Source organism: Pezoporus wallicus, unplaced genomic scaffold (genome assembly GCF_028554395.1).
Source record: "Pezoporus wallicus isolate ANWC-B61680 ecotype Strahan unplaced genomic scaffold, APGP_CSIRO_Pwel_v1 contig_5967, whole genome shotgun sequence".
NCBI lineage: Eukaryota > Metazoa > Chordata > Aves > Psittaciformes > Psittacidae > Pezoporus > Pezoporus wallicus.
In genome coordinates this window covers 1,179,740-1,206,154 of record NW_026639377.1, presented here as the reverse complement: position 1 = coordinate 1,206,154, position 26,415 = coordinate 1,179,740, and the positions used below count along the sequence as shown (strand labels likewise).

At 36.8% G+C, this 26,415-nt stretch overlaps 1 protein-coding gene across 1 annotated transcript in view; it reads left to right on the top strand.

Moving 5' to 3' along the window:
* LUZP2 (leucine zipper protein 2) overlaps window positions 1–25,635 on the top strand; it is a 181,795-nt gene extending 156,160 nt beyond the window's left edge. The window contains exons 10-12 of the mRNA XM_057414394.1: window positions 13,434–13,520; window positions 24,111–24,188; window positions 25,002–25,635. Of these exons, the coding sequence (XP_057270377.1) occupies window positions 13,434–13,520; window positions 24,111–24,188; window positions 25,002–25,106 (270 nt within the window). The 3' untranslated portion in view covers window positions 25,107–25,635. The remainder of the gene's footprint in view (window positions 1–13,433; window positions 13,521–24,110; window positions 24,189–25,001) is intronic.
* The last annotated feature ends 780 nt before the right edge of the window (window positions 25,636–26,415 follow it).

The window sequence follows — 26,415 nt, the reverse complement described above, 5'->3', positions numbered from 1 at the left end:
ACTCCCTTTTAGATAGGAAAGCTTTCTTGTATTTTAATTAAACAGTGCAATAAAAATACTTGATGCATTTCTAAAATGCCCATGGTTTGATAGAAGCACACATGTATCAAGGAGACCTGGGAGTTATAATGCAAAAAACTACAGTACAACATCTTTTCCTTCTATTTCCCCCTGCCTGTATTTGCCTGCCCAGGTATTGCCAACATTGTTGTTAGTGATTTTACTGCCTTTAAACAATTCAGATAAAATACAGCTGCAAGGTATGCCTACAACCTCACCCATCCACATCTCCAAACATATCTGGAGTACTTAAAACGTTTTTGCTTAGTATTTCTAGTTTCTTTGTTTACGGTGACGTGACTTTAAGTGCATGAAGTATGAGCTCATTTACTTATTTGAACTTTTTATTTACCACCTTTCCTGTATTGCAGCTCCTGATATGAAGTCCAGAAGTATTTATCGTATTTCTTTCCTGTGTATTATTGAAAATATAGGATTTCTACTTCAATTTCTTGTCACAAATTCTGTGATAAAGGAATGTCTGTAATTGAAATACCAACCACTAGGTAAAACTGAAATTAGCCTGGTTTTGAATAGAGTATTCTGTATTTTTTAACTGCAAGGTCATATTTTTGGTTCAAAAGGAAGATTTTTCTTTTATTTTTCTTTTTTTTTTACTTTATCATGTTATCCAGATGTATCACCTATCAAGTACAATTAGAATGAAAATACCAGTGGTTATATATATGTTTATACAGACATAAGTTTTTTACTATCTGCATGTATCTATAGAATCATGTATTATTAAAATTAGACTTACTGTTTTCTGTTTTCTGATCAAATAGTCTGCTTTTCAAAAAACACTGTTGCTCTGTGCTTGTATACAGCAGTTTCTTTGCATGTACAGTAAACAGTGATTCTTGCACAGCATGAATAAAATCTGCCCACAAGAAACTTTTAATGAGTTTTTGGTCATAGCTTATCTGGGAGAAAAGTTAATAAGAGGGAAATTTGTTTGGTAATTATTACTAATACTCATGTAGTGAAGCTGATTTAATAGATGAATGTTAGAGCTGCCTCCTCTCTGGGTAGGAATTGCATTAGGTGCTCATTGAATCCAACACAAAAGCGTTTGCAAATGGGATTATGGTTGCTTATGCAGGCAATTACTCAAATTTATTCAGTTACCTGAAGAACATCTACATTCATATTTAGAACATAGTCTAGTCATAACAAAAAGAGTGATAAATATAAAGAGATTAAAAGATTTTATTTCAACTGACCCATCTCCAAATCTAAACTTTGCTTTAATCTTGGTTGATTGTGAAAAGCTTGTGCTACATGATGAAGGGATGGGTTATTCAAGGAATTAAAAAGCCCATATAGAAGTGTGGAAGGAAGTGACTGTCGTGGTTTAAGCCCAGCCGTAAATCAGAACCATGCAGTCTCTGTCTCACTCCCCCCCTTCCCCCCTCCTCCCAGAGGGATGGGGAGGAGAATCGAAAGAATGTAACTCCCACGGGTTGAGATAAGCACAGTCCAGTAACTAAGGTATAACACAAAACCACTACTGCTGCCACCAATGATAACAATGATAAAGGAAATAACAAGGGAAGAGAATACAACCGCTCACCACCTGCTGAAAGATACCCAGCCCGACCCGAGCAGCAATCTAGCCCTTCTGGGTAACTGCCCTCGGTTTACATAGTGGGCATGAGGTGCTGTGGTATGGAATACCTCTTTGGCTAGTTTGGGTCAGGTGTCCTGTCTCTGCTTCCTCCTGGCTTCCCCTCCTCCCTGTCAGAGCATGAGGCTCACAAAGTCCTTGGTCAGAATAAACATTACTGAGCAACAACTGAAAACATCGGTGTTATCAGTGCTGTTCTCAGGCTGAAAGTCAAAACCACAGCGCTGCGCCAGCTACTAAGAAGGAGGAAAATGACTGCTACTGCTGAACCCAGGACAGTGACATAATCTGGATAATTTAACACTAGGAGAGAAATCTTTTAGATTTAACGATTCCTTTGAATTCAAACGACTGAGAATTGTGCATAATTCAGAAGTAAGCTTACATGAAGGCCTGGGTTTATTATTTGGAAACTGTTTTGTGTATGAAATTATCAGTGTGAGGCTATAGAACACCTCACCACTGAAGAAATATTAATTGAATAAGGGGTAAATCCTTTGTGATTGTAAGGCAGGATACTTGCACTAGCTGACAACTCGACATAAATTGTCACTGGCTGTGCTAGCTGTACAGAGAAAAGAGCTGTTCTCTCCTTGTGCTTTGTGCTGGAAGTTGTGTCTTTGCTTCTGCCCTCAATGTTTCTAAGGGAGGGCCAATAACCAAAGGGATCCTGTTCCCTGTTCTTATAAGGGTAGGAATATCAAGGTCAAGGGTAGTCCTTCCTTGCATTTAGGAGTTTTATTCTGTCAAGTGTTGATAAAATATTAATGGAGGAATACTGAAGCAGATGTGTCTATATTGTATGCTTTTCCAGTTTGATTCTTTTAACTGGTGCCCCTCTATTTTTTTTTGCCTTAGGCAAAATGGCACCAGTATGAACAGCTAAGGAAACCTTTTGGATTAAATCAGTTTTTCACAAAAGAGGATTTGGGTGTATTGCACCACATCCATATACATCTATAAATGCTCCCTCTACTGAAAATATAAACAAAATCCACCACACCTATTCTTAAACTTTGAGACTGCTACTTTTCACTTGCAAGTTTTCCTATGGAGGAACTGGACTATTCTGGTTTTAGAAGTCCAAGACTTGAACGTGTGTTCATTATTTACTGAGCAAACCTGTTAAAAATGTATTACATTTTTTAAGATTTCTACTTTTTTTTTTCCTTCTGAGAACACAGTTTTCAATATTGCTTTTCCATGTATTCCATAGCCCTTTGACCGTAGTGGATGCCTTGTCTGATTTACACTAAAACCAGAAATAGGCTGACAGCATTTTAAAGCATCCTATATGCAATTGGAACTACAGGTGTGTCTTTTCATGGAAGTTTTAACATTTTATTCCTTTATTTTAAAAACTCACTGGGATTTCTGATGTTTCAGATTAACTAAATTGGTTGAGTTTTATACTGTGGGTTTAGATAATTTTTTGATTTTAGATTCATTCTGAAAAATGCATTAGAACTGCAGAGTCCTTGAACATATGAATTTCTTGATAGCATACCTTGCAGAAACACAGTCCAGCTTCCCAGCTGATTCATATTGATATTGCTCTGTTTCAATTATGTGTTATTTCTTTATTAATGTCGAGGATCCAAGTCAGAACAACTCATGCTGCTTTTACAACCCTTAGTTGTGCGAGCTCAAGGTCTCTCTGGGAACGATGTAATGGAAAAACTATTACATTTCTGAGACTGACCAGCTGAAAGCGTGGGTACAGAAAAAAGAAACTTCTGTCTGTAGTTAAGAGGACTTTATAGCTGCTGTTTTGTCCCTTTGAAGGTGTGAAAGGAGGTATCTATTAGTATGTCACACTCATCAAATTTTGCAGTTTGTCTGATTTTTGGCAATTCAGTATGTATTGCTGCAGCACCGAGTGAATACCAAAGGTACAGGATGATATAGTCACCATACATTGCAAATTAATTATTTACATGTTGGCATCCTCTGCTGTGCAACAAATTAAGAGATGCCAGAGTACTTGTAGTTCATTATTTGAGAACTTGAGCTCAATTGTGCAAATGTTAACCTCAAGGGAACCAACCTCTGCCTTCTCCATTTCAATGGTGAAGGTAATGTCATAATTTGGACTGTCCTGAAGTTTAGTATAGCTGCAGTTCCAAATTATGAGACAATTGGAAAAAATACATGTGGCTTGGTGATTCTGTGGTTCATATTCCTTCAGGTTTCTCCCACAGAGTGTCACAGCACTGCCCTAGAGACCTGCAAAGAAAGAAAGAAAAGTTCAATGCAAGGCAAGTGGGAGAAAAAAGTGGAAAAACATCTCCAACACATGATTTTAAGATTAGCCTAGCCTCCATAGGGTTGCATAAAATTGTTTCAGTGTCAATTTAGAGCCCAAAATAGCAGAAGCACATCAATTAGCTTTGTTTGAAGTAATCTTCAAAACAAAGTTACTGACTTGCATAGAAATTCTGTCGTAAGGTTACATAAGTGCCAAAAGCAATTTAACTGGGTCAAGGTGATCCTTCATCCTCAAACAATAACATTATGCCTAAATATTTACAGCATATTCAGTGTTCTGTATTACACAAGCTGATCAAAGAGCTGCAAACACAGCAAGCAAGCCTAAATCTCTATTAGGAAGTCATTAAGAAACCCAGCTTATTTCCCTATGCATCATTTAGGTATTGAAGTGTATATATTATTTATTGAGGAAGTTTTGGTGATTGGTTGTGGGGCTTTTTTGATTTTTTTCTTAAAGTGCTAGAAGCTCTAGAGAAATGTAGAATACTGATCTGGTAGGTATCTTAGCATGTATTACAAATGGAAGTCTGGACCCCACCTGCTATGCTGTATTGTACTTGTACAAATGATGTACAGCCTGTGCTCTGCAGCTGGATAGTTTAAATTTTTTAACTTTTTAATATAGTGTATTTCTCAAGCTTTGATATTCCTGTGCAGAATGTAAACTGCACTTTACCTGACACCCTGATTTCTGTCTGTTCCCATCTTTATATTTTAAATGCACATGAAGGCTCAGGAAGCCTAAAATGTATTCCCTCATTTCACATATTTAGGGCCTAAAAAAATGCTTATTATTTGTTTGGAGATGGAATTATTTCTGTATTTTACCACAGTATTCTTAAATTTGATGAACTGCTATTTCACTTATTGTCCCTGTGTGGGGAAGGCCATGTAAAATGCAGCATGGGCATCTGAATGAAACAAAGTTCTATTCCTATTACTTCCACTAATTAAGTGGTCCTGTAGTTTGCCATGCAGTACTTTGGTTTTCTCACCTGTGAAATAAGGGGCACTTTCTACTCCAAAACACAGTAGGAGAGCTATTTTGAGCATGCTGCTTGTTATCAGGTTTACACCTGTGGACTCATCCAAATAAGTTTCAGTTTATGATGTGACAAGCAAGAATTCAAAAGAGGGAGATGAGATAGAGACATCCTTGCATGGGTAACTCTATTAGTGACATGCAGATGCATTTTATTATTTTTTAATATTGCACTGGTTGCCTTGTTCCTTATATGTTTTCTGACATCCTTAATTTCTGGGTTGGGGTGAGCTGGTGATTTGGGATTCTGGGATAGGGGTGGGGTGGTTTTGCTTCATTTTTTAATGAACAGCACTATCTAGGTGATAAATTTTCAGGTACCCAAAGGCTGTGATTTGTACAGGTGAGTCAAACAGTGCTCTGTATCTGTCTTTGTAATCCTTCAGGTACTCTGACTGCTAAATTGCGTATCAGTTGGGGTTGATCTTGGCAGATGATGTCAAGTATGTCAAAAGTATAATATCCAAAGCAGACAGAACATTCTGGTGGTACTGAAAGGAGCTGCAGGGGATTCGCAGTCTCAAAGTACATACTCAGAGCTGTTGTAGTCAAGGTGTGATGGAGGAAAAATATTTTAAAATAAAATAAGCTAGAATATTTTAAAATCTGTTGTTTATACTTAGGATGATCTCCTGGAAATAAAGTTCATGTAATACCATGACAAATGGCCATAGAAGACCCTGAAAATCATGCTGGAGTTTACTCTTTCTTAGATTTCAAAAATGTACTCAGAAGTAAGATTTGAAGGACACTTTTCATAGTGGGAGGCAGCAAAACATTGTAGAGCTAATCCTGCCTTTCAAAAAAGTATTAGGAAAATACTGATCTCTAAGTGCTTAGTATCAGGTCTGCAGCATAGATAATGTTCCACAAAACTGCTCTTTGAATAATTATGGGATATGAAAAGTAGATACAGCTTTTACGATGTCCAAACCCAGTCATTTCTCAGGTTGCCCCCAGTACTTTTGCTTGACTTAAAGGAACAACAAATTACAACTTGATAATTGAAATACAAATGATTAATGATGCAGATTCCAGAAGTCTATTTCTACGTCATTTAAGGGCACAATAATTCAAGAAAGGCTTGATGTCCTAAGTGGCAAATCCAGTTATATTTCTAGGCCAACCACGCAGAGCTTTCAGTAAGAAATGTAATTCTTGGCCATTTTAGAAGTTACTCTACTTTTCCTTTTATCTAGGTAATACAGGTTTAGGTGTATTTGGTGTAATAAAGTGCCTTGAAGGCAGTTTAGCAGTGATATTTTTATGCTTTTAAACATATCCAATAGCATATGCACTCCTATGTGATATAAACAAAGGTTTTAGGATCTACTTCCCCTGGGATATTTACACAAAAGATGTCTGTGGACCTTAACAGCACACTATCAGACGAATTATAAAAATGTCTGCTGCATAACTTTATGGTAACCCTGTGACCTAACTGTAGTGCCATGAGGTCTGAACTCAGGACTGAAACCCTGTAGTACTACACAAACTTTCTTTAAAATCTGTGTCAGAGTAGGAAATTAATCTAAGGGAAATCTCAGACTGGAAAGGGCATAGAAAAGAGCTGCATTTGGGAATTAAAAAAAACTAGACGTAAGAGATGTCTTACAGGAATCACACCCATTTTTGTAAGGCACTGAACCTGCTCAGCTTCCACTGAAACTGCAATGGTGATGCCTTGGAGTTTGCAGTACCAAACCTCTAACATCTTATCAACAGCTTTCCCACAGCACTTAGCTGTCCTCAAAATCCATGATATATATGCAGCTCACACTTCACTACATCATTAGAGGCAGCACTACCCTTCAGAAGATGTTTGTATCATTAGCCCAGTTGACTTCAAAGAAAGCAAACTGTATAGCAATAGAACATTTCTGTCACCTGCGAGAGTCAGGATTAACAAAAGCTCCACCTATGGACAGAGCAGAGGAGACCTAATAGGACTTGGATTGTATGAGGTGTAATTCAGTTTTTCTTCTTTAAGGCACAAACTTTGCTATACTGGTATAAACTCCTAAAATAGGAGATGTTTTTCAGAAGGTATTTTCCTCCTTTTTTACATATCAGCCAAATGATTAGAGTGAGACAGAAGCTGTAGACAGCTGTAGGAACACCTACCCAGTTACGAGCAAAATCCCAAGAGATAATCATTATAAAGGAAATATTTTACCAACTCCACTGGCATTATTTTATGCAATGCTGTGTCACTTGCTGATGATTGTACTGAAAGCTTGTATTGTTTTTTTTCCTGACAAGATTTAATTTCTGTTTCCATGGGCTCATTTTACAAATCCTTACATATATACAAAATTTAACCTGGTTGACATACTTTGCTGAGTTTGCTGTACGAATAACAAGATTGGATATTTTTAGCAAAGAAATACCTGTTTTGACAGAACATAAGACAAATGCCCTTTAAATTCACTTTGCATATATGTTCTCTACTAAAATAGAGTGGGTAAACAATAGGCTAAATTAGTAGAGGTAATAAATGAGAAATTATGTAGACTTGTGATGCTTAATATCTTGCATTTTTCATTGGATTAACACAAAATTACTGGGCACAGGTGCATTTGTAATTGGGACTCATTTGGAAAATGTTAGTGTTTAGTGACCCTCAAAGTTGAATAGCTGGGTTTTGTGGTGGTGTTAGGATGCAGCGCCATTTGAGTAATGTCGGAATGCCATCTGTCTTCACATTTCAGTAGCTCTTCTTTCATTGCCAAAGTGTTTCATATGTATTTAGCTGCAGGTCTCAGTTCTGTTATCTGCAGAAAATTGCAAATGTCTTTTCTATTGAGAATCTTTCTCGTTACTGCACAAGTTCTCATAACCCAAAAGTGTCTGGCAGTAGAAGAATTACCTTGTACATAAAACATGCTTGAATATCCTCTATAGTAAACTAGTTATACATTTCAGTCTTAACACAGGTTAGTTCTTTTACCACTGGAATCAAGCTGCACTTTAAATGAATTTGGTTTTTGTTTGATTTGGTTTTAAATCCTAAGGAGGCACACAGAAAAAAAGTGCAAGCTAGAAAATCTGGCAACCACATTGATCCTACAGAGCAAATCTAGCTTGTCAGAATGTACCTAAACTTAAAATTTTGCTGGGCTATTATTAGGTCTTTTATAAGTCTAATGGAAGTGATTAAAGATTTCCATGGCAGTAAGAGCCTTAAAGAAATGCTGTCTGATAAGTTCTAGATTTCAGACTGTTCTTTGGACAGTTGTGATTTTTCACTCTGTTGATGTGAAAGAAAGTAAAGTTAATCTACGCGTAAGCTGTTTAAGCCAGCAGTGTTTTGGGGGAAGCTGGTGTATGGGGGTATTCACAGCTTTAGAGATAGTAACAGACGTAAACTGGAATGCAACTTTCTATTAATGGTAAAAATACTTTATTGCTTTGACTTTCTTTTTTTTTTTTTTTCATGCAAGAGATTCCAGTAATAGAAGGGTGAAGCATAAAACAAGAGGACAATTAATTGCTGCAGTGAACCAGTAAAGCCTAAAAAAAGTTGTGGGCGATCAAATAGCTTTTAATGCTTTGGTCTTGTATTATTACACATCTATGCAAACTCAAAAAGTATTGGTGTCAATCCTATTTTTCCACCCACTGCAAAGAGGTGAATAAAATTGTCTCAGCTCTGTTTCTATTTAGAGTACTTGATAGGCTGGGCATTTTAAACATTTACTTTGGAAACTATTGCATAGGCTACTCAAGACGTACAACTTTAGAACAAAAAAAAAAGAATTCACCATGAATAGTTTGATTATTTTTTCTGTTTTTTCCTGTAAGCCATCATAAGCCATCTACAAATTGTTTTTTTTTTTTTTATTGCTATTATTATTATCATTAGGAAATAGTCTAAGACATAAGAGCCATTCAACTCCTGGTAAAAATAAATAATAATGGCAAAAACCCCACTAGGAAATTGCTTCCTTACTGTCCTTTGTGCAAGTGAATATCTTACTGTGTTAACCACAGAGTATTTGAAAATATAAAATGGGTACTGCCAAAAAAACCCAAACCCAATACAAAAGAGCAGTGTATGCTCTAGAGAACTTGCAGTGACCTTCAGATCTAAACATTGACAAGTGTAATAGCAGTTGGTTCAAAATCAACCATATCTTCTGGAAGAAAACAGGAAAATACAGAAAAGAACAAAGCCACCATTTTCTCTAACTCTTAGGTAATTGTCACCTTGTGGAACTTACAAAATGCTCAGATAGGTTTTTTTTCTTAAATACTGTAAATATACCTTTAAATATAACATGGTTTCTTAAACTTTATCCTGTCAACTAGGAAGAATAAGGACCAGGACATAAGCATGACCTGATTAATAAATTAATTTTGTAATTTGACTGCTGGTATTTAATCTCCATCTTGTGCCATCTCTTTCTTCTCTCACAGCTGTGCACACACATGCAATTATATATAAATTACTACATTATTCATATCAAGTTTATATATCATGCTATATTTTAGGTATTATGCATGATTATGTATGCACACATGTGGGGTAGCTGTTTGCCAAGCATTACTTAGAACTACTTAGATTCTATTATGGTGGTCATTATTGATTAAAATATAGTTCTGACTGTAAATGTTTAGCCTCACTAGGTTCCAAACTTCTGTGATGTATGGGCTTCTCCTTAGTGTTTAATTTTCCTGAGCAGCATTACCTAACAGGTGACTCCAATAATTTCAGTTTTTAATTGTCTCATATGCTTTATACAAACGTATGCACGTCTGCTATGTGACTAGCAGATTGTGATGTTTTGTCCTGAGCTTACTGTAGATTATTTCTTATGGGTTTCACAAGGTCAGTATGAGGAAAAGTATTCCTAAGTTTTGTTTTCAGTTAATATAGGTACTTTTAGCTCTCTCTGTTGTATAATCTTACCAGAATTTTGTGTTGTTTACTTTGCTTCATCTTCTCAAAGCATGAGACTTAGATATCCTTTATCTTGTAGTTAAATAGAAATAAATACATCATATTGGCTCTGTGTTGAAAACTGAGGCACAATGAATTGTCACACAGCTGCTCTCACTGATCCTGAGAAAATGGATTGTGTACATGAGGGGGCTTCACCCCTCAATTTCATGGAAATATAAATGAGAAACTGCAGTTTTACAAGGAAGTGAGGCAATTGAAATAGTTGAGTTAGGGTTCTACTAGAAAACATGTATTTATATTGTCAGAAATATGCAACACTTTCAAAATAAGCTGTGCTAGGAAAAAAAAAACAGCAGAATTTAAAGCACAGTGATAAACAGATGTGGCTCCTTTTTGTTTGTGCATAGCTAGGTATTTTGGGAATTGTTTAAAATTGGCATCTATTCCCTATTTAGATTCCTAGAATAGCTCTCCAGCTACTTCTGGAGAAGGGCACTGCTCTCCTGCAAGACCTGTCTCCTTTACCAACCCCTTGTGGCTGCCTTGGAGGCATTTGGGTATCAACTTAAATATTGTATGCCTAAATAGTTAATGGAGTTCCACTCCCTACTGTAAATTCAAATATATTCTGTATACTACCAGAGGAAGATGAGCTATTGCTATTTTCATCTTCTGTTTCTGTGCTGCTTTCTTACACATTGTGAGTCTGCTACTTTTCGTGATGGATTCCCCTGGAGTGGATGCTTTGCTCTGAGTTCTAACAGCATGTCTCATCCTCCACCTCTCTGGAGTTCAGGGAGCACTGCACTGGCTCTTATATAGAAAGGATGTTCAATCAGAGACAAGTTCCACTGGTTTGAGGTGTTTAGTAACTGTTTTGGTTTTTTTCCCTGAGGAGGTGGACTTTAACAGAAGAATTACCTAGTAGGGAATACTTCAAACAGCACTTGAAAACTTCAAGATATCTTCCCCAGATCTTGACAAATGAGGCTTCTTTTTTTTTTTTTATTTTAGAGTAGTTTTTTGAAGAGAGGAAGGACCCCAGAACACTTAACAAAGAAAAAAAAATAAACAATAATGTACATGTTATGTCCAGCATGATATCCTGCTGGGAGGCAGCTGCATATGTGAGGTAAAATTCTGCACTCATAGTAATACGATGAAAAGGGTGATTTGGGAAATCAACATCTAAATATGTCATCTGTCATCCCAAGTGATTTATTTGAAAGAACAAGTCCATTGCCTCTGATGGATGTTCAGCCATTCGAGGTCATAGTGAATGTTCAACTCAGAGGAATTACAGCCAACACAAATGCCTGTGAAATGTGAAGAAAAGAAAATACAGTCTTTTGGTACCCAAGTTAAAGATGTCCTGACAATTTTCACTTCTAATGGGAGTGAGATGCAGAACTTCTGATTGTTGTGCTTAGTGTTAGCATAACATATACCACCAGTAAGCAGCTATTTTCCACCTGAAGTGTATATAGTGCAAATAAAAGATAAACCAAGGGTAATTCTGTTTGCTTTAGAAAAAATCATGTAGAAGTTAAATGATCTGGTACACTGCAGAATTTGTAGTCTTTTGAGAAGAACTGCCCTATAAAAGTGTAACTCTGTAGATGGGCATTAAATCAAAATAAATATAAATTAAAATTAAAGATATAAATTAAACATTGAATAGAAATAGAGATAAAAACTGAGCAATGTCTCTCACACTTATTACTGAATACTATTGACTGTGCAATAGAGAAAAACTAGTTACCTGTGCTGTAAACACAGATAAATACATGTGTATTTGTGGCTGCCCCATCCCTGGCAGTGTTCAAGGCCAGGTTGGACAGGGTTTGGAGCAACCTGGTCTAGTGGAAGGCATCCCTGTTTGTGGCAGGGTGTTGGGACTGGACAAGTTTTAAGGTCCCTTCCAGTCCAAACAAGTCCATGATTCTTTATACATATAAAATGTCCATCACTGTCATGGAAATACATAGGGAGTTCTCATTTATTTCTGCATGTGAGTTGAACTTGCAAGATTCAAGTCTGGTTATAAAGAAATGTGATAACAATTATTTCCTTTATACTATATGTAGATGGTAATACTTATTTGTCTGTGATGTCTGTTTAAAATATCTGAAATTTGTAGGGCTAGGAGGACAAGTCAAAATTCTATAATACAATCCGAAACACTGCTGTGAACTTCTGTAGTTGCAAATGATACTGCTCAAAAAAGAGGGGGGGAGAAGGAAAATGACTAATTGTGAGACATTACATGGCAATTGGCCTTTGTCCATGTGTGATATACCGACATCCTGGTTTCCAGGAGCAGTCAGACAGAACCGACTCTGGAAAGGAGGTATTTCTGGCTCTTGAACTATGCACCTTGACCAGAAAAACTCTGACAGCTTCATCCACCTGCTACATACAAACCTGCTCTAGTTGTTCACAGTAAGTGCTACAAAGCCTTGAGCAATTTTGGATTTCCTAGATGTGGCAATAAGACATTTCCATCCCAAAGGAACAAGACGACCTAAGGAACACAAAATAAGTGCAGTGATGGAACCCGTATTTGTGTTGGAGGGTCATCTGGCAAGCAGTTCTGTCAACAACGCTCTGGCATCTCACATGAACAAATGCTGACTAGAAAGTAAAAGTTGTGCAGTCATGCCAAATTTTTGCTACATGGGAAGAAGAAAAATCCAATAAGACTATTTCTAATACAGGAAAGAACTGAACTCCATATCAAAGTAAAAAAAGACACATTGAGATCATCAAAAAAACACGTGCAGATCATGACCAGCTTTGACTAACAATATGATAAATAACTGGTGATAATGGTTGTGCAACAGCTGAAGGAGTGTGATGTTCATCAATTTGAAACCAGACAGGTAATGCAGCAGACCTGTTGCTGCTCCCTGGCTTGGCAGGATTCTGAGCAGTGCAGCTGTGGCAAGTAGTTTTTAAAAGGCTGTTAGAGTCTCTGGTCCTACTGGGTAAGTAATCATATGAAAACTGAAACACCTCAAAAAAATTGGGTTTTCGTTTGGGAGAGAAAAAAGAGGAAGATTACTAGGATACAGTATTACACTTGAATCATTTTCAGGATGAAAGATGGTGAGAATTGGAATTTTTTCTGTTTTCTACTTTGCTAGAGATAGGAAATGCTGTGAACACTTGAAAAGGTGACACTGGGGAAGTGCTTTCTTGAAGGCAGCCTCACCTAAATACGCCAAGCTTCCCTTTGTTGTGTAGAAATGAGTGCAGCATGCTGAGAAGTCAGGCATATATGCTGTGTTTATAATTTGCTAATCTTGAGCAATCTTGAGCAGGAATCAGATTCTGAAACAGGAAGCATTATGCACAGGCATTTATTCCATTCATAAAATTTGCTGAAAATGCAGTGTATAAAGTATTTAACAATTTACAATACCTGATTTCTTAGTTTTTTATCATTATCCTGACTTTTCAAATGTGACTTTCTTGCAATGTAATTTATATGACCTTTCTTTTCTCTTTTTGTTTCGCATGTCCAGCAAAATGCCTCAGCAGAGAAAGAGAATTTTCATGTGGCATTGAGAAAGGAGGAAAATCAGAGCTTTCAGGACTGCGATTCTCAAGATGTAAGCTTCTCTCACCTAAAAATCAGAGTCTAATCTAAATTGTATGAAAACGTTAATGCCTTAGACGATTAGCAATGTAACTTACTTTTCCTACTCAAGCCGATTTCATAAACCAGTCATATTCTGCACTAAAGTGCTGAGGAGCAAATGCTCTTTGCTGTCAGTCTGTGCAGGTATACTCTCTGGGTTTCGTTTCAAGACTGCTTAATGGAACTTGTAGAGCTATCACAGGAAGGGCAGCAGTGGAAAAGATGTGATTTGATGTTCAACCATTTCAAGAATTGGCCTGTTCCTGAAGAGTTGTCACATTACATTGAGATCCAGAACCTTGTTTACATATTCTTTCCACTGATAATCAGGCACAGCTGTCACAGATGCATCATTTGATAAAACCTTCAGGGAGATGTAAGAGGTGACAGTGTAATAACTGACAATATGTAATCTTGTCCACTGCCAGTCTAAGAAAGCTGCAACTGTGCTTTTCTTATGACACATCAGACAGAAAGCTGAATCTGCTGCTTTTACTAAGGCAAACTGTAATTGAAACAGCATGGTGGTAGATGTCAAGAGAAATCCCAAATGCATGTATTATGCCTGAAATTGTAACTACACAGATAGAACATGAAAAAAAAAAAAAAAAAGAAAGAATGAGACACGCAAAATTTGTTGAGTGTATTGTCTGCTCTGTAGTCCAAAAAGTATAGTGCTACCTTGACTAATCTGCAGGTGAAGTATAGAATACAGCAGGAACTACTAAACACATTGCCTACCTCCAAATATAACAAACTTCTCTGGAGGTAGCTGGGCAGCTTGCTAGTAGCAATCATAGCAATGTGAGGAAAAGTTTGGAGTGCAAATCTTAGATAATTCAGTATCCAAAAAAATATAAAAATTTGTATATATTGTCCATTTATTACAAATATGTCAGAAGTTTATTCAATTATAAGTGATCGCCCCTCTGCCACAGCCTCTAGAGGGAGGCAGAGACAAGGAGAAATTGAGTATCCAGGAGAAGAGTGTACATGCTGTTGCACCTTTCTCAATGTCTAAAGAGGGGATGAGGGAAATTTCATTTTTTATTAATAAAAATGGAAGGAGGAGAAGAAAGAATAAGATGTAAAATTCTGAATTTGGAGTGAACTCCATTTAGATTATGACTAGAGGTTGGTTGCCATCTGGGAAATTTACGGAAGTTTAATTTAGGTAGAGGCTGAATTGATTTTGTCGAGTATTAGTGGAAGGAGGTTCAAGCTGCTATTTTTTACAGAAGTGGATACATTAAAGCGGAGAGAAAAAAGGAAAGTTGTTAATGCATTTCACAAATCAAGAGTGTTTAATTTCTGTGTCAAATAATGCAATGAAGGATACTTAAAAGATGCACTTTTCCATAAAATCAAGGATTTAGGAATTTTGATTAGGGAATAGTGGTGGCTTTTTGTGATTCTAGCAACTAGTATTTTTAGCCAGTTAATCAGTATGGAATGTTTCTTGGTATGAAAAATTTGTCAGAGAAAGCAGAAAATTACTCCAACTAGAGTTAAAAGTCATGAGGAGTCAAACTGTTTTTCAGAATTCAAGTTAAATTAGAATCTAAGCCTGTTCTCTGACTTTGTCTAAGTGACACTGTAATTCAAAGAAAAGGATGTTAGGCTAAATTTGAATAATAGGATTAAGTTTTATATCATTTTATCTCTCAATTATCATATTTTAAAACAATTCTATATTCTAGGGGACTTGAATTTTCTTTAAGTTTTAAATCTTTTAAGGTTTGTTAAGTCCATATTTAACAAAACCTCCTGTATGGAGGAAAAAATAGTAAAATTAGAGAAAGCTTACCAAAGGGGTATTCAAATTCACTGTGCCTTACTAGATAATGCTCCTCATTGGAAAATTAAGAAGGCAATAGTACCATCAGTCTTATCTTGCTTTTAAACAAATTTCATTTTCCAACTGAAAAAAATGGGTATTGTGTAGCATTTATAGTTCTATTCTGTTCATATTTGTTAAGAAATCAATCTAGGATTCACACTAATGCCCAAAGATTTCACTGCTCTGCTTGCAGTATCTGTTGGAGGAATGGCTTTGAGAGCTAAGTCACAAAAAAATTAAGACAATCACACCTTCAAGCAAGGAAGCCATAAATAGTGTGGTATTCCAGTCAGAAACAGAATCTCCAGTGTAATACACACACACACACACATATGTATATATAAATTGTTCAGTTCACTATTTTTTACAGTTGATTGATGTGGTCCAAAGAGAATTCCAGGAGTTAATTCTTAGTGCAGAGAGCTTCAAAGCAATATTTAGCCAGGAACTGTTTTGGAGAGCAGCAAGCTGCACGGTGTAGCAGCATGGCCTCTGGCACACAGGACAACCTACAACAGCCCTGTCCTACAAGTGAAAGAGTAGATCTATGAATATAGCTCAGGTAATACACAACATATATCATAATTTTAGAGAAATGCTTATTTTCAAATTGTGGCTGCACTCCAAGGGCTGGATTTTATTGCCAGAGGGGTATTAAATAATTATTTTCTCTAGAGAATTTTCTCAGTTTCTGTGCTACCATCCCCACGCTGACCTGTGAAGTTTTATAAGAAATCCATCCATGTTCACAAGATTCCACACTTGAACCTTTGACAACAGTTCATCTGGAGTCTGTCATGGGAGAATAAAACATCCCAGTTTGTCAGAATCCCCTGATTTTGCTTTAAATACCTCACAAACTTCAATAATGGAAATGGGAAGGTTCTCTTCCAGGGATTGATTTAAGAGAGGCAGTAAAACTTTTTAAGAGAACTAAAGCATCAAAATATGTTTTCCATGACTGTTTCAACTATTTTACATGTCTATGGACCTACCTTGACTACTTTTTGGCCTATGGGTTGCTCACAGTGATGAGTAAAGTAATTTTCCTGGTCGTTAAGTTGAAGCTTTTTATTTTTTCTCTTATACACACTGACCATTGGAACATGGGCTGCGTGGGCCATAAAAATAGTGCAGATGGTGACACTGGGCTGTCAACCTCCTTCCACCTTTTATTTATTTTTTTTTTTTTTATATCTTAACAGATATATATTCTTTAGAGACAAGGAATAATTCAAATTATTTAGAGAAATGACTAAAAATGCTTCTTTCTTGAAAAGTCTTGATGACTTTAGAGATACCACCTTAAATCCTGAAATAACCAAAAGTGATTTATTTTCCTGAAGGAACATAGTACTTCTGTAATACAAGGCTGTGAACACTCTTGCTTTTAGAAAATTCCAGACTTGGGGATGCAGTAGGGATTTTTGTCATATTTTTGTTATTACTTGATTGTGTGTGTTTGTTCTTATCTGAAGTTTTTACAGCTGCTAAACTCTCAATGAAGGAGGTATAGGCCAGATGGCTGAGAACATATGACAGTCTCTCATGTGCCATTTCTTTAAGAAAAATAAGTGAAGGTTGAGGCCAAGATAAAAAACCATGAATATGCTTAATTCAGTGGTGCTTAGAAATGTAGTATTTTGCAACACTTTCTCAGAACTTTGCAAAGATCCTCTGATTGTGTCTCTGATTAACAAAATGTGATTTATATTTTGGAAGAATTAGTGTAGTAAAGACTGACTAGAGAAGAACGCTCAGTGTGTCACTTCTGAAGGCAAAAAGAAAGGGAAAAGGTAGCTAGTTGCTGGTCTCAGCTGATATTTTTTCAGTCTATATGGTTAGGTATCTGTGATCTCTCTCTTTCTCAAACCCTAATGCTACTACAATTTTTTTCTTTGTGATTTTATGCATGTTCATAATAATTAATGTAATTTACATTGGAATGCATGCAAATGAAGATTTGTTCACAAATGGGATACAGGCAAGCCAAATTATATTAGTAGGTTTTTAAATTAAATATGACGATACCTTACCTGTCATGAAATTTGACATGGGGCCTCTATTTAGATTATTATTATTCTGCTAGAGGAACCTTGTCAATATTACTTTTTTTTCTTAGTCTTGTCTGAAGATGTTTTCCCTTTGACCAGCTGAGAGTCTCTGTGCAGAACCAGAATTCTGCAGAGCTCTTTTCCTGGTATCATTTCCCTTTTCCCTCTTTCCAGAAGCTTTGGGAACTGTTGGGGTTTTTTTGCCTTTTACAGGAGACTGTGGTGGCCCTTCTTCATATCAGTTAATTTTTGTATGTAACACGTAATTTAAATCCACCTATTCAGTAGTGCTAAAACATCAAACAATTTATAAAGTGATTATTTATTCTCAGTTCTCATCTTAGATTTCTTGCTCTTTGTACTTGTAGGCTCTTCTCTGTTAAATAAAAGTGCTTATGCTTTTATTTACTGCCTTAATTTCCTGCAGTAAACAAATACTGCATGCTCATTAATCATTCAGACAAAGGATGCTGAGTATTGGAGCAAAACTTGGAACATGTTCTAAGCACCCACATTTTTTTGCTTCATTTTTCTCCAGAAAATCGCAGAGCTTTGATCACATTGTGTTCTCCCATTGTTTTCCCAAGGGAGTAAGGAGAGAAAAAAAAGTCATCGTTATAACAGAATTTCAACCTAATAAAATTCTTCAAGTGAATTCAGTAATTCTATTCCCTAAATGAGGAATAGAAGGTCGTAAGAGTTACATCATCTTAGTCTGATGTCCTGGGTTCAGCAGTAGCAGTCGTTTTTCTCCTTCTTGGTGGCTGGTGCAGTGCTGTGTTTTGACTTTCAGCTCGGGAAGAGAGCTGATAACACTGATGTTTTGGTTTGGCCAAGGACTTTGTGAGCCTTGTGCTCTGCCGGGGAGGAGGGGAAGCCGGGAGGGGGTGGAAACAGGACACCTGACCCAAGCTAGCCAAAGAGGTATTCCATACCACAGCATGTCATGCCCAGGATGTAACTGGGAGTTACCCTTAAGGGCTGGGAGACTGCAGGGTTGGAGGAGGTATGGGTCGGTGCTTGGTCAGGCTGGGGGGGGAGGCACGAGTTATCGGTTGGGTGGTGGTGAGGTGTTGCAGTTTGCAGATCAAATTGCATAATTTACTACCCAAGAGACAGGCTGAATTTTAACTGGCTTTTTGATAATTCTTTTTAAACGAAGATGCACAGTTGGCTGATGCACCTTTGTAATTTATACATCCAGCTGTGAACTGCTCCAGCTTTGCTGTATAATTCAGTAGGTGAAATGTATACCCTCACTTGTGATACTTTGCTTTCTTTACTGATCAAGCAGTGGTTTTTATAACCAGAACTTCACACAGATACTTCCTTAATCAAACAGTTCACATAACTAAAGTAGGACAAGATTTCAAGATATGGTCCACCTCAATTGTCCTATCTTGTTAAATTACTCACTGTTGCTAACATTTTCTCGTCTTGCATATACAAAATGTATTCCTTAAAACAAAATGCACTTGTTGCATGAAAATCTTGGTTTACAAACACAATAGATCATTAATGTGTTTCTTAAAGTTTATGTACAGCAAGTAATAAGCATTCAACTTCACTAAATTTCATCTGTTTCTCATCTATGTAGAAGAAAATCAGAATAAGACTTCTGTTGTGCTTAGGCATAAAAATTGTAAATGTTGGCCAAGCTAAATTCTGGGATCTGTCACTAATGGTTAGGGTACAACACATTAAATTATTATAAATTTTCTTAAAATAAGGAAATATTAGGGAAAAGCAGAAGAGATAAGCTTCAGAGAAATCTGTCTTTCTGTCTTTTTTCACTGCTCTGAGTCATAAAACTACTTCAAGGACTACTCATTTACTTAACTGTGTACATGGATTAAGTACTGACTGTGATTATAAGCATGAAAGGTTTGCTTTCTGAACATAGAAAAAAGGGGATTGCTTGTGTAGGCACATGCTATTGAAGCTAAGAGGAAACATACTTTATTGACAAGTCTTTAGGAAAAGAAGAAAATATGTATAGCAAAATTCCTCTTCATCTGATGAACCTATGAATGTGACTGTTGCAGTTCAAGTTTTGATAAATGGTGAGTTTAGCTGGGTGAGGAAGACAATGAAATGGTGCAAATGCTCCTTCCACCCTGGGGAGGGAAGCATTGTTTGTGGCCAGTGAATACAGAAAACACTAATTGAATTGCCATCTCTGGAGACATTCAGGGCCAGGCTGGATGTGGTTCTGGCAACCTGATCTAGTTGAAGACGTCCCTGCTCATTGCAGGGGGTTGGACTAGATGAGCTTTGAAGGTCCCTTCCAACCCAAAGCATTCTATGGTTCTCTCATCTCTGAAATACCAGGGATTGTGCTTCTGAATGAGACTAGGAGTTATTCTGAAAGCCCTGCACCTTTTGAAACCGACAACCTCAGGCTCTTTAAAGGAAGGCAGAAGAAAGCACGGAACAGTTAAGGATAAACTGCCTGTTTTGTTGCAAATGCCAGTGGCAGGAAATAGACTTCTGTAATGAAGTTAAAATTTGAAAATACTATTAGGCTTTTTGCTGTTGGTTTTGTAATGCAAAATAGTACACTTTTTTTCTTTTATAATCTTGTATGAAAAGTTGATTATAAGACAGCTTTTCACCATGCTAACAATAATCTGCAGTTTTAAAAATGCTGCAAGATTTTAGTCATCTAGTGCTTTTCTACTAGATTAAAGCATGTGTGTTAAATTATCTTCTCCTTAAGAGCTTCCCAGCTGCTTAGTCTTGCCAACCTCTACCACGTCCTCTGTCTTTTGATCTGCATTCTTTATCCACCTGTCACTTCAGGCACAAACAGAAAAATAGCCAATTTTATTTAGTTGTATTACTATGTTGACCCTACATCTGCATCCTGCCCGCATGGATCCTTGGAAAGACATTAGCTAAGGGACAAGGATCAGTCATTGTGCCTTCATTTCCCATAGGTATTAGATACTTTTTTTTTCTTATTTTGTTTTTGGTATCTAGCTTAAGAACCTGGATGAAGGGGGACAGGCAAAAAAAAATTCATATTTACTCCAAACTTTAAATCATTACACTGAGTTTGAGATATGAGACTGCTCTGCCTGAAGAGTTACCTGGGTCTTGCTCAGTCTTTAGATGGTGACAATGCAGTAGTGCCTGTTCCCTGCCCTCCCATGAAGCCAGCACAGATTTAAAACTTAACCTGTGACCAAGAGGGATTATGCTCAGACAAAACTCTTTTCATCTTCTGTGTGACATTCCCACTCTTCACCATGTGGCTTTCTACACAACAGCAGGAGAAACAGTCCATGTAAAATGTGTTACACTTGGTATGAAAACTAGAGCATTCTTGAAGTATTGCTGACAGGATTTTAAATTGCAACCTGTTTTGTTATGATGCTACTAGAGGATTCAGTGGGGTTGCATTAAAGTAACAAGACTGACTTGAGACCTTTTTTTCAGGGACTTACTGCCTTTTTTATTATTATCTGTTGAACACTGTTTCTGCTTGGATGAGTCTAGTTTTTGTTCTAGTCTTTAGAAGTGCCTAATAAAGCATTTTATTGGCTTTACTAGTAATAGTCTTTCAAAAAAATTGTTCATTCTTTGGGAGAAAAGTGATTTATTTTCTCTGAGAGAAATGCCCAGGTGTCTGTATTTCTATACAAGGGTATGTTGAGGGGGTAGTTTTGTACTGTGCTTCCTCCTCCTTGGTGGTACAAGGAGGGTGACAAGGGTTGAGGGTGTGTTCTACTGTATTCCATAGCATTAGAGGGTTTGTGAATGAGCTGGAAGAATGTCCTGCGTAGCAGCTTTCGCTGTTGGCATCTTCCCATTCCTCTCCCCTTCCTCACCCTCCTGTTCCCCAAACAGCACAGCAGGAATGCCTGCACCTAGAGGCCAAACACACAGGTAGGAGTCCACCCTCATATCCCTGATATGCTGAAGTCTCAGTTCAAAGCTTGGCAAAATCTCAGTATCTCTTCCACTAGGCACTTCTAAAAATCTCATCTTCATAAAACACACCCAAAAATTTGGAGGTTGGAACTAGATAATCTTACGGTCTTTCCAACCCAGGCCATTCCATAAAACAGAAAAGCCACGCATTTCAACAACATTTCAACCCTTTTATTTTCAAAAAGCAATTATCTTCCTTTCTGCTGGTTTCCACCATTTCAGGCTATCATTCTGTATTTTTGTTATTAGTGTACCTCTCACAGGACTGAACCTGACTCGGAGAGGGCAGGCAAAACAAGTTTAATATATGGAGGATTTTGTCTGTCATTCATGGCTGTGAAAGGTATTCTAGTGCATTAGTACTGTACCTCCCCATTGGTCTGTGTTCTTTAGCTGAGGGAAAAGGGGGGTGGTGGTGTTTGAACATTTATGTGTTTATATATAGAGACCTGCACCTATATATACACACTTTTGTGTGTATATAGAATCATAGAATAGTTAGGGTTGGAAAGGACCTTAAGATCATCTAGTTCCAACCCCCCTGCCATGGGCAGGGACACCTCACACTAACAACGTCACCCAAGGCTCTGACCAGCCCAGCCTTGAACACTGCCAGGGATGGAGCATTCACAACTTCCTTGGGCGACTTTAAAAAAAAAAAAAAAAACAAAACTTCTTTTGCATATGTCTTAAATAGTTAACATATGCTTTTATTAATATCAGTATTTTTGGATTCCTATTTTCTCTGTATTGTCTTGGTGACAATCAGGTTACCTGATCTATTTTTTTTTAGTATGTGCCACTAGATTTTGGATTTTTAAATGACCTTATATTGCAGTGGCATTATTTCTGTCCTCTTCATTATACAAACTGAAAAGCTCTTCTTTTGTTGACCTGTAACATTTTTTGTCCTCAAGCTGCTCACCTGGAAGTTTTTCAAACCCTCAAATTTTTCTCAACATAACTAAGTGGAAAACATTTTCTTTAATCTAGCTGATTGGCAAACATTTTAAATACAAGTACTGCCAGGACCACCCTTTCAAGCTTTTGAAGTATGAAAATTTTATTTTAAATGTCTACTCTTAATATAAACCCCCTGTTGTTACTTGATTTTTCTTTCATAAAACTTGTAGATCATCTTTATCAATACATTATCAATAGATTATCTTTTTTATCAATGCTACCCATATTAGTCCCCATAATGTAATATTAATCAAACTTTCATTAGCAATTATGTATCATGGGAGAATTTTGGGAGTCCTCACCATCAATCACTTCAATTGCACCATCTCAGAGGCTCACTTCAGTAGCTTAAACATTACTAAACCCTGCCTGAAGTGCTGTAAAATCCTTGGCAGTACCAGTGTCTCTCTAGAAGCTTTCAGGAAGGACGCAGCTGCCTTCTCTCAAAGTAGTTTTCTGAATAACAGGCTTCATTTTGGTATTCACACCTGTTTATAGATCAACTTTGTTACAGGCGAGGGACTGTCAGAATTTCTCAAGTGCAAAAACTTAATGAATTTTCTTCCCCCTTGTCAATCTCTTTACTTTTTAATTAACTCCAACCTAATGTCAATTCTACTCAAATGATATTTATGAATTTTCTTGCTATTCAATTTGCATGTGAGGATGTTTATAATGTTTTCTGCTGAGTGAAGTATTTTTAGCAGTGTGATTTGAGCTGTTATAGGATGAATTCAAATTTACTTTCTGGGTTTGTTTCTTTTTGGTTTTGTGTTTTTGTTGGTTTGGTTTTTGGTTTTGGTTTTTCAAGAAAATCTGTCAAAAAAAAGCCTCAAAACATACGAGTTAGAGATTTTTTTCTCTCTTTGTCCTTTGGACCCCTAGATACAAATAATTTATTCTATCCCAAACCAATGTTATCAACCATAATTTAAAAAAAAATAAGTAAATCAGAAATGCCAACAAACATTTTAGTGGATATTATTGGAAGCTTCTTGTTGAAGATATGTTTGCATTCATATTCCTATGAGCAAAGCTCATGTCCATATACTAATGATTTTTTTTCAGCTTTTTTCATTAATATGTTGGATTATGTCTGATGTGTAAAAACTGTTCTGCCTAGGCTATAATTAGATTCACAAATCTTCAAGGGCTCATGCTAAATAGGAAACATCTCAGAGGAAGAGTTATGTTTAAAATAAACAAAATTACTATTATTTTGAGAAGAGTCTTGATGACTTAAAACTTTAAAAAGCCCCTCATTTATTTTCACCTTGAGAGTCATCTAACTTCCCCATTTAGGGAATTATTATATCTAAGAGATCCAGCCTTTTAGACAAGAGAATTGTAATGGAGAAGTCCTAACTGTAATGCTGGTTTTCAGCTGTTTGTTACCATTTCCTCACCCGTAACAGACAATTATAATTACTTATCTGTTCCATGGGACCACTGTAAGGATAAACTTTGTGATGAGATTTAAACATGAGGAAAAAAAAGTGATATAAGTGTTGTTAACTTGTAGCCACATTAGACTATTATCAGACACATTAGAGATGATGGGAGTATGGGATTCACTTAGCTATGAAAACTTTGTTTTACTTCACTTCATCAACTACGCTAACATGGGGTAGTTGGGTCTTTTTGGTGGTTTTGGGGTCTTTTTTTGTGGGTTTTTGTTTTCGGGTTGTTTGGGGTTTTTTTTTAGGAAAACCATGGATATTTTAGGAAAAAAATACAAAGTAGTTAACTCTGACATTTGTACTGACAGATTGGCAAGACATGTTTGGGGAATCGCAGTAATTCAACATCCCGTTTGAAGACAGCAGAATCAGCGACAAGCTTTCAGGTATTCTGTTTCTGAGTAATTCTAGAGGTTTTATTAAAAGGTAAAGCATGCAGTTACTTGAAGTATATTTATACATTCTACGCTACTGGTTTTGAGACAGAACTACTTTCTCAATTCAGGCTTTGACTGTATGGGATTGCAGTTCCTCAGTTCAAGATGGGTTCTGGTTGGTAACAATTACAAAACTATTTAATACTTGAAGAACTGAACTATCCTACTGGTCAAATGGCTTAATTTGATAATGTGATGTCCATAGCCCTGGGAACAGAAAAGGGAGAGGTTTCTAAAATAAATATGTATCTGTAATTATGTGAAACTGTATGCAGCCATGTTACCATTGGAGGAAGTTGTTCACAAGTTGTACATCTGAGTTCTTCGATTTGACAGACCAAGAGAAGAAGGTAAAATTCAAGGCCAGGTTGGACAGGGCTTTGAGCAACCTGGTCTAGCGGAGCATGCCCCTGCCCAAAGCAGGAGGGATGGAACTAGCTGATCTTTAAGATCCCTTCCAACCTGGACCAGTCCGTGATTCTATGAAATCACAGTGATTATACAGCAGCATCAGACTTGTGTGGTTTTGCACTGTCAAAGATTATTAAATACACTTCCATTTGTAGAGACCAGAATCCTTTTCTAGATGCAGTTGACGAATATCACATTCAGCCACAGTATTTTAAGGCTGGTACATCAGTTGAACAGAAACGCAGCTCTATGCACTATTGTCATGGATTTTTAACACACTTCTTTCTTTGCTTACATATGTGCATAGTGTGTGTGCAGTATTTACACTGATGATGTTTTCACCTTCAGCAGAAGTCGCACAGCCCTCCATGGACTAAACCCGAAGATAAAAACTCACCTGAAAGGAATGAGAAAAAAATCGAGGAGCCTATTCGTACAAAAGGAAAAAAACTCTAAGCACTACTAATTTCCATTTGAAATGCCCATGACTTGCTTCCATCTTCATATTGTTTTTAGTCCAGAGGCATGAAATATATCAGGCTTCTAAAGCATGCATTTTTCACTGTTTTATGAATGTTTGTAAATTAGTCTAGAATAGACCAATTAGTACCTTCCAGCAATAATCCAAAATGGATGTTTGAAGAAATGCTTTGTAATACAGTCTGGTTTTCAAACTCTTGTTCTACTTGATCAGTAATTGCACACTATAAATTAGTTTCTTTGTTAACTGTCATTCTCAAGTATTTTCACAATCTGTTCTGTTTCATGTATTTTTATTGCAGGTTAGGTTTTAAATCAAGTTCAGAATTAAGTTACTATGGGGAAAAATATATCTGTGTAAATGTAGTCTAAGTACAGTGTAACTCATAAGAGAACTGTAAAAACAGAATAGTGGAGGTCCATGTATACTTACCTTTCAGTAATACCATTTCAAATCTGAGTACTTAAACAATAAAAGACATTTGATTGGTGTTTTTTTATTTAACTGCTATCACAACTAGTCCATTTTTGAGCACTAAAGTTCTGACAGAAATGCAAACTTAGGAAATTGGAGATAGAGTTGGTCATGGCTTTTAGGGTTCAACCAAAGACTTTTGCATGTGCAACTGCCTTAAAATTTTATAGCTTGGGTACCAGTCATGGGAAGCCAGTTCCATCTTCTGTATTCATGCTAATCTCAACAGGATAAATATACTTTAAGTGGTAAAACCCCATGTTGTCCACTACAGGTGACTTTTGGTCACTCCAGCAAAGCAGAGCATTTGGATTGGGTAAGCTCTGTGATTCCTAAGGTTCTTGCTGTTTCTCATGGGTCACATGCTCTATGAAAAGAAACCAGAAAGGGAGGAGAAGGAGAAAGAATGTTTTTGCTTCTTTGTGTGTATATCATTATTAGTCTAATGTAGGAATGCATATGCCTCATCTTGTTGAGATGCAAAGCTTTCAAGACCTAGTGCCTTAGGAACAGTTAGTTGCCTGATGCAATACTTTGCAATGCTTTCCTCTTTCTTGTAACTTGTAAACTCCCACCCTCCTCTTACTACATGAAGCAGCATATTACAACTGCTATTAGATTGAAGGTAGTTTACTTATATTTGATTTTCCTTGCTTTTGAATCAGTTTTAAAAGAAATAGATCCTTTTCTTCAGTGGTGCTCTCTGCTCCAGTATTAAGATTTCACCTATCCTTCAAGGGTCTCATGCTATAGCTTGCTCCTTGCTGGTGTGAATAATAGTTCACCTTGATGTCTTCTTGTATATGCTCA